This window comes from Rattus rattus, chromosome 10 (genome assembly GCF_011064425.1).
Source record: "Rattus rattus isolate New Zealand chromosome 10, Rrattus_CSIRO_v1, whole genome shotgun sequence".
NCBI classification, from domain to species: Eukaryota; Metazoa; Chordata; class Mammalia; order Rodentia; family Muridae; genus Rattus; species Rattus rattus.
This window is the reverse complement of record NC_046163.1, coordinates 8,018,188-8,027,406: the sequence shown is the minus strand read 5'-3', so window position 1 is coordinate 8,027,406 and position 9,219 is coordinate 8,018,188. Positions and strand designations below refer to the sequence as shown.

The 9,219-nt window shown below is 45.6% G+C and overlaps 1 protein-coding gene across 1 annotated transcript; it reads left to right on the top strand.

Moving 5' to 3' along the window:
* The first annotated feature begins 7,310 nt into the window (after window positions 1-7,310).
* On the top strand, window positions 7,311-8,850 carry LOC116911192 (nuclear receptor corepressor 1-like). Its single transcript, XM_032915062.1, has 3 exons — window positions 7,311-7,480; window positions 7,902-8,051; window positions 8,427-8,850. Exons 1-3 carry the CDS (start codon window positions 7,345-7,347, stop codon window positions 8,606-8,608), a joined length of 468 nt encoding a protein of 155 aa, XP_032770953.1. The 5' UTR covers window positions 7,311-7,344; the 3' UTR covers window positions 8,609-8,850.
* Window positions 8,851-9,219: the final 369 nt, after the last annotated feature.

Genomic DNA, 9,219 nt, shown 5'->3' with positions numbered 1-9,219 from the left:
TGTGGTTGGGTTGGTGTCCCAGTCCAACCCAGACACCCCACCCCACCCCCCACCAAAAATCTTATTTCACTGTCATTCTTTTTGTTTTTTCCCTGTTTTCATTTTATTTATTTTTTGGTTGGCAGTGTATGATAGGCAGGTCCTCATGTAGCTGATGCTGGCCTTGAACTTCTGATGTAGACAGTAATGGTATTGAACTTGTGATTCTTCTTCCTTTATCTCCCACCACTGAAATGACAGGGACATGGGGACATGCCCAGATTGTGGGTGCTGAGATGGGACCCAGCGGCTCACTACAACAAGAACTGCGGTCATACCATTCTTTCTTCTTCTGCCCTTTTTTTTTCTTCAAGATAAAATGCCACAATTCTGCTGGGAAGTTTGCTACACACAAACATTATCCCAGTACCCAGGAGCCTGATGCGGGGCAGACCACCATGGGGTTCCAGGCCAGGCTGGGCTACCTAGTGCATGCCAGGCCTGCTTAGGGTGATGCAGTGAGGGCCTGTGTGTCAAGACAAAGCATAAACAAAAGTAAACCCTCTGTTAGCCGTGTGCATAAGAAGGCAAAGAATACTCAAAACGGAGTGTGGTGGGTCAATACTGTGAGGGTCAACACTGTGAGTGTGGTGGGTCAGCACCCGTGAGTGTGGTGGGTCAACACTGTGAGTGTGCACATGTTTAACACTAGCACTCAGGAGGCAAAGGCAAATGGATCGGGATGAGTTCAAGGCCAGCCTGAACCATATATCAAGTTCCAAGCACCCAACATACAAAGTGAGACCTTGTCTTTAAAATTAATTTAATTATTAATGTCCTGCCCAAATTGATCTTTCTGCCTGTAGACTTCCCTCATCTCTCCCCTCCTACTCAGAGCTCAGTTTAAATGCCTCTCCCTAATGGCGACTCTGTGCAAATTCACGGTGGCCTCGTTTCTGAGAAGGGGTTGTCTAACTGGGGAAGGAGAGGAGCTGGTGAGACAGACGAGAAAGAAGACCCAGCATCTTCATTATTAACCGATACAGGAGGCCCAGCCACTGCGGAAAGGCAGCGTCTAAGACCTTGGGTGGCCTAGGATGATGAAGCAGAGAGTTAGCTAAGGGCTAGAGAGTTGGCTTGGAGTTAAGGGCATCGATTTCTCTTTCAGAGGATCAGGTTTGGTTACAAGCAACCAATGCAATGCTCACAACTATCTGAAACTCCAGTTCTCACACCCTCTTTTGGCCTCCATGATACAAGTATCCCCCAAATAAAAGAAATAAAATAAAATATTTAAAAAAGAAGGCTAGCTAAGCACCAGCCATCAAAGTGCAGCATTGCTACACTGTCCTTTCTCCAGGAAATGCCAGGATGAACCCCAGCACTCTGTATGCTAATGTTAGAAAATGAAAGACTAATGCAAGCTGGCTCAGCTAGTAAAGGCCCTTGCTGCCATGCCTAATGACCTAGGGTCCCATCATCCTGATTCCCTAGGATACACAATGGTAGCAGGAGAAGAACAAGCACCATTAAGTGGTCCTCCAACCTCCTCTGGACCACATTCACACTCACTCAGGCCTGTAACACAGTCACAAACACAGTTCCTTCCTTTGCTCTGCCCTAAACACTCATTCCACCCAATTCCCTGGGCCGATATAATACAAAAAGGTTTCTTAACTTGATTTTTCAACCAGGGCACGTAGCTTGTAACTGGCCATCCCCAGGGTTCAAGACCATGGGTCCCACAGTCAGACGAGGCAAGTGGCCCGTGATACAAGTCAGCAATGTAAACAGAGGTGAGGTGGGTGGGGTGTGACAGGCTGGAAAGATGGCTCGGCAGGAAGGAGTGCTTGCCTTGCAAGTGTGAGGACCAGAGTTCAATTCCCAGAACCACGTTTTCAAAGCTGGGTGGTCGCGTACACTTAGAATTTCAGCTCTGAGGAGACAGAGGCAGGAAGGATCCCTGCGTCTCACTAGCCAGACAGTCTAGCCTACTTGAAGTGAGTCCCAGACCAGGAGACTCCCGACTCAGAAGAAACAGAGTGGGCCGGACTAGTAGTAGCCTGAGCCTTTAATCCTAGCATGACAAGAGCAGTTTCAGAGGACGGCCAGGGATACACGGGGGAATCCCTGTCTCAAAAATAATAAAAAACAAACAAACAAAAAAGGTGAAAATAGTTGACCTCCTACAGCCTACATGCGTGCCGTATCAAGAAAAAGACATCCCATACGATCCTGATCAAATTTTTACAATTTTTTTAAAATTCGTACCGCGTGGGGTATGCGTATATACATGAAATGCCTTTGGCAGCCAGAAGGGGGCATCAGATCCCCTTTGAAGCCAGAGTAGCTGGGGTTTTAGAAATCAAATTCAGGTCTTTTATAAGAGCAGCAAGGACTCTTAATGGATGAGTCATCTCTCCAGCCATAATTCAATTCCTTCCAGTCAATCCCTCCCCAACCCCCATGTCACCATGCTGATCAAACTAAGTGATCAATCTCCTCTGTTTACAGATTTAATATTTGTAAATTTGCCAACTTGCTCAAGCGTGTTAAGTAACCCCTCAAAATCAATACCAGACTGCTTGGAAATTAGTTTCACAGATAATGCACAGTAGAAAATATGAATCTTCAAACATATTTTCAGTGGGCCAAACAACAACAACAAAAAAACACTCTAGGTGTCTTTTCTTGCAGTTTATTTGGTACCACATTTTCTCCATAGTTTTGTTATTTAAAAAAATAATTTAAAGACTTATTTAACTTTTAGTTGTGTGTGTGTGTGTGTGTGTGTGTGTGTGAGAGAGAGAGAGAGAGAGAGAATAGGAGAATAGGGACCTGGGACCTAGTCATGTGGCTCCCTTAGAACTAAGAGATGCAGGTGGTTGTGAATTAGTCGATGTGGGTGCTGGGAACCAAACTCAGGTCTTCCCCTAAGAGTGATGTGTGCTCTTAACCACTATATCATCTCTCAGCATTTCCTGTTTTTTGATGATAGTTTAAGCTGTTGACAATGGGCTAACAGTGTTAGTGTACTACCTGGTTATTTCAGAATTAGAGAAAGGCTTGGCGCATCTCTTACCCAAAAGCGGCCTTGTTCAATGTTGATACAATGCTAACAGCCCAGAGGCTTGATGAAAAATGTGTATAGATGGTATTTTTTCAGATTAGGTCACACATCAAGCAAGATTATGGTTGACTGGCTGACTAAAATGTATGTTCAAGAGCCAAAGGGCTGGGGGACTGCTCAGTCAGAAGAAAGCAGGACTGACCATGTCACCTGAGCATGAGGGCCTGACTGCTGTTGTTGTTGTTGTTTTGGGATTTGGTGCTTTTTTTGCTCGTTTTGTTTATTTTTGTTTCTCTGTCTGTAACTCTGGCTATCCTGGAACTCATTCTGCATGCAGACCAAAAGGCAGACCTTGAACTCACAGAGATCCACTCTGCCTCTGCCCTCTCTGCCTCTCTGCCTCTCTGCCTCTCCCTCTCTCTCTGTCTCTCTCTCTCTCTGTCTCTCTCTCTCTCTCTCTCTCTCTGCCTCTCTGCCTCTGCCTCTCCCTCTGCCTCTCTCCCTCTCTCTCTCTCTCTCTCTCTCTCTGTGCTCTCTGCCTCTCTGCCTCTGCCTCTGCCTCTCTCTGCCTCTGCCTCTCTGCCTCTCTGCTCCTCTGCCTCTCTCTGCCCTCTGCCTCTCTGCCTCTCTGCCTCTCTGCCTCTCTGCCTCTCCTCTCTCCTCTCTCTTCCCCTCTCTGCTTCCCTTCTCTGTTTCTCTTTCTTTTTCTCCCCTTACCCCTGTCCCCTCTTCCTCTCTGCTTCTCTGCCTCTCTGCCTCTCTCTCTCTACCTCTGCATATCTGACACCTCCTCTGCTTCTCTCTCTCTGCCTCTCCCTATGCCTCTCTGCCTCTCTCTCTCTCTCCCTTCTCTCTGCCTCTCTGCCTCTCTGCCTCTCTGCCTCTCTGCCTCTCTGCCTCTCTGCCTCTCTGCCTCTCTGCCTCTCTGCCTCTCTGCCTCTCTGCCTCTCTCTCTGCCTCTCTGCCTCTCTGCCTCTCTACCTCTCTGCCTCTCCTCTCTGCCTCTCTGCCTCTCTGCCTCTCTACCTCTCTGCCTCTCTGCCTTTCTGCCTCTCTGTCTCTGCCTCTGCCTCTCCTCCTCTCTGCCTCTCTGCCTCTCTTCTCTGCCTCTCTGCCTCTCTGCCTCTCTGCCTCTGCCTCTCTGCCTCTCTGCCTCTGTGTCTCTCCTCTGCCTCTACCTCTGCCTCTGCCTCTGCCTCTGCCTCTGCCTCTGCCTCTGCCTCTGCCTCTGCCTCCCCTGAGTGCTGGGATCAGGGTGTGTGCCCTACCCAACTTGAGACCTGAGTATCCCTAAAACTCATGTAAAAAAAAAAAAACCAGCCAGGCCTGGTGATACATCATGTAACTCAGCAGCTGAGGAAATGGAGAGGGGATCCCTGGGGCTCACTGGTCAGCCAGCCTAGCTGAATAGGTGAGCTCCACATTCAATAAAGAGATCCTGTCTCAAAATATAAAGCTGGACATCATCCTGAGAACAACCACTAAAGGTCCCTCTGGCCTCCAAACATATGCACACACATGCATACATGCATACATCTCCATACACACCATCACAAACATGTACACATACATGATCTGTGTCTCTGTGTATTGAACAGCAGCGAGGAAAGTCTGAATAGGCACACCCCAGGCTATCAAAGAGTTACCTCTGGAATACAAACAAGAAAGATTTTTACGCTAAAAAAAAAACAAAAGGGAGAGGTTGGGAAAAAGAACCAAGGAAAATCTACCGGTGAATTTGCAGAGCATTGAAAGCTTTAAAAGACAACTTAGTGACATTCTCATTGTCAAAAAATAACTGGGGCATTTATTGACTAACAGAAAGTAAATGTAAGAGCTTCGGCGGACCCAGGCATGGTGGCACACACTTTAATCCCAGGACTTGGGAGGCCGAGGCAGGCAGATATCTGAGAGTTCAAGACCAGCCGGGAGTTATCGAGGAGTTACAAGCCAGTCAGGACTACACTGAGAGACTCTTGACTCCAAAACAACTGTAAAAACCTCAGTGTGTGTTTCACAGAGCGATGGTTTCTGTAGTTCATCTTAGTCCTCAAAGCTCCTCCAAGTTAGTGGCTTTCAGCCTCAGCTGGATCTTAGAAAAGGCCAGGGCTGGGGATTTAGCTCAGTGGTGACGGCACCTAGGAAGCGCCAAGGCCCTGGGTTCGGTCCCAGCTCCGAAAAAAAAAAGAACCAAAAAAAAAAAAAAAAAAAAAAGGCCAAAGTGCTTCCAAACACGCTGACTCTCTCAGGTAGGGAGGGCCGGTTTTCAAGCTGCTATGATGCCAATGTATAGCCCAGATTCCACTCCCTGTGCTGTGGTATCTGTGTCCATGAGCCATAAAAAATCAAGGCAGGGCAATGGTGAGATTTAGGTCAGCTCTATTCCAGAGAGCACTTTAGGTTCCTTAGCCTCTGGTCTCTGGGATAGGAGTCATTGGCAGATAAAGTTAGCAAGCTCTTCCTTGGCATAGGGCATAGGGTGATTTAGTGGTAAAAGGAGTCTGCCGCCAAACCTGACGACCTGAGTTTCAAACCCCAGGACCCAAATGATGGAAGAAGAAGGAATTTACTGACTCAAATCATCCTCTGACCTACACATGAGCCATCACACTCAGTGGACACACACACACACACACACACACACACACACACACACACTATTATATAAGTAAGTGTTAATAAAAATAAGAAAAAAAGAAAATGAAAGTAAACTGCTTTCCATACAGAACACAGCTTCATAACTAGCCAGGCTAGGGAATTGGTCCCTCTTGGGGTGTCTGAAATTGTATTTAATTTCTATTAATAAATCTGGGCTTCTCTCGGGCACCTAGGTAAAAGCTTGATTAAAGTTCTCTTGCAAAGGATTCCCAAGTGTTTGCTGCCTTGCCTGCAATTCAAAGTCAAGTGCAGCTCCTTGTCAAATGGTTGCCAGGAGATAGCCTGGGGTGAACTCCTGTCTCCTCTGCCCATGGCAACGTCTGTGGTTTTTAATCATCTTCTTCCTGTGGAGTCTAGAGTTCTTAGCTCACTGTCCATGATTACTTAGTCAATCCTGCATCAAGGAAAGAACTCCCTTAATTTATTTTTAGCTGTGTGTGCACCACTCGTGTGTGATGTATATGTTCATGTGGTGTGTGTGTGTGTATGTGTGTGTGTGTGTGTGTGTGTATTTCTCTGTCTGTGTCCATATGTGAATGTGTGTGTGTGTGAGAGAGAGGGAGGGAGGGAGGGAGAGAGGGAGGGAGGGAGAGAGAGAAAGAGAGAGAGCAGGTGACACACACATACACAAACACATCATCAAACACACATCTCTTATGTACCACACACACACACACACACACACACACACACAAGTTTCTTCAGCCGTAAAGGGATGTGGTGATTTGAATAGGAATGGTCCCCGAAACTCAAGCATTTGAATGCTTGACCTATGAGAGTGGCACTACTAGGAAGTGTGGCCTTGTCCAGAGTAGGTGTAGCCTTAATGGAGGGAAGTGTGTCACTGTGGGGACAGGCTTTAAGGTCCCCCATGCTCAAAAGCTATGTCCAGTGGCACATACTTCTTCTGCTAGCTAAGGATCAAGATGTGGGATCCCCAGTTCCTTCTCCAGTGTCCACTTCTGTGCTTCCCACCATGAGAGAATAAGTTGAACCTCTGAAACTGCAGGCCAGACCCATAAATGTTTTTCCTTCATGTTAGCCTAAGTAAGGTAGAAATTGGTCCCGGGTAGGTGTTCCAATGATGCCTGACCATCGTTGTTGGGAGAGAGGTGGATTTGGGAACTTTGGTTTGGAAACCATCTCCCGAATGCTTTAATTATACCTAATGGACGATCCTAGTAGGAACTTGAAAACCAGTGGTGTACAGCGGATTTAAACTGTGAGATCTGGCTTAGAGGTTTCAGAGGAGAGAGAGTGTTGAGTGTGTGGCCTAGAGACTGTTCTTGTGATATTTTGGCAAAATTTGACTGCTTCTTGCCCCCCTCGTCTAAAGGTTAAGCAGGTGAATGCCCAATAAAGTTTTGTATTAATAAAGTTTGTATTAATAAAGTTTTTGTATTAATTGCAGTGGCAAAGGCAATCTCAATAGCCAAGTATAGACTCAGGTGTGTGGTTCACTCTTAGGAAGGGGTTTGATTTTTTTTTTTTTAAAAGGAGCAAGAGTCGAGAAAGGAAAAATACAATTTGAGTTAGAGGATTGAAGGAGCACCGGAAATGCAATGGAGTTAAATCCTGTGTTCAAGGAGATAAACAGATCAACCCCAGGATACCCAAGTCAGTACCAGCTTTATGCAATGGAGAATACAAGACAGACAATCCTAAATGATTACATTACCTCACAGCAGATGCAAGTGAATTTGCGCCCTGACGTTGCCAGGGGACTGTCCCCACGAGAGCAGCCACTGGGTCTCCCTTATCCAGCTACAAGAGGTGTGTAAAACTTTTCACATTTGCCGGTACTTGTTAAATGAATGATGGAAAGACATACAAGAAGTTTATACTTGCCTGTGTAGACTTTTACCCTTGAAAGCAAATAAAATAACGATTGAGATGATATCTTCTAGTGACATCAAATAAGCCATATAATCGTGGAAGAGCTTGAAGGCCATGGCTTCTTTAAGATGCCCATACCTGAGGCTACTTCTGTAGAGCGCAGTGTTTTCATATCTTGTTTAGGTTTAGAAAGGGTCTTAAGAAGCAATGATAATGTTTAAAACCTTTTTCTTTATACCGAATGCAAATTATCAGTGTGTCATAAAGAGACAAAAGGGAAACCCATGTATACTTCTGGAGTTAGGTGTCAGTTTATAGTAATGCCTAACATAAATAAACTGTATTTGTCTTTGGATAGGAATCATTGACCTGACCAATATGCCTCCAACAATTTTAGTGCCTCATGCAGGGGGAACAAGCACTCCTCCCATGGACAGAATCACTTATATCCCTGGTACACAGATTACTTTCCCTCCGAGGCCATACAATGCTGCTTCTTTGTCTCCAGGTAAGATGCTCCATGATAACATATCTGGCTTGTTCTAGAAGAAAAGGGAAGTAATGTTCCAGAAAAGAAGTCAATGATTTTTCTAGGGAGAGCATTTACATGTAAGATAACACTGTCTGTTTCTCAGACAAAAGTGATGTAGTCTGCAGAAGAATTCTGGGCATCTTTCTCCCATTCTGCTTTTCACTTAACATATTCCTATAACTAGATTCTCCACAAGTGCCCCATTTGCTATCCAGAGTTTGTTAAATAAATTTCATATGTCCATATTTGGAGGTTGTGTTTTTTTTTGTTTTTTTGCAACTTTCAGTCATTTACATATGTAACATGTTAGACTGGCGGTTTTATCTTAAGTTGCAGACTCGTGTTTTACAGGACACCCGACACACCTTGCAGCAGCTGCAAGTGCTGAGAGAGAACGAGAGCGGGAAAGGGAGAAGGAGCGAGAGAGAGAGCGAGAGCGTGAGCGTGAGCGCGAACGCGAACGTGAACGTGAGCGTGAGCGTGAAAGGATCACTGCTGCTCCCACTGACCTCTACCTACGACCAGGTCAGTAGAGGCTTTGACCCTTAGGGAACAGGTCTTGCTAATTTCTTGTGGGTTAGGATGCTTAATTACTCTATTTAGGCAAATAAGAATTCTAAGATAAAGACAATATATGTAAAATACAATCAAAAGTGCTGTAGAAGTTGGAAGGAACTTTCCATGACTTAAGACTCATTCTAATTGGGCCTGAGCAACATGGGTCTTCAGTTGCTTCTGAAAATACTGGGTAGGAGACTCTTAAAGCTAAAAGGACAGTCCCAATTCTAGTTTAAAGAGTGAATGATTAGAAGAATATGGTTAGAAAAATATGGTTAGGAGACATGGCATCTTGAAGTGAAGCACTTTCATTCTATTTAGGAGGTCAGTCATGTGACCAGAAGGGCATGTCTTAAAGAGTGGAGTGGTGTGGGATGTGTAGGAACACTGGCCTTGTGTATGGGTTGTTCCCTGAGACTGTGCAAATAGTAGGGTGATTGAGGTGCAGAGAAGGGCCAGAAAGAAATGGCTGAGAACACAGAAGCAGAAGCAAAGGATGGTGACATTAACCCAGTAGGTTAAAACGTATGAAGAAGCTGCAGACTAAGCTGAACCAGACCTGAGGGCACATGCCTATAACCCAGTG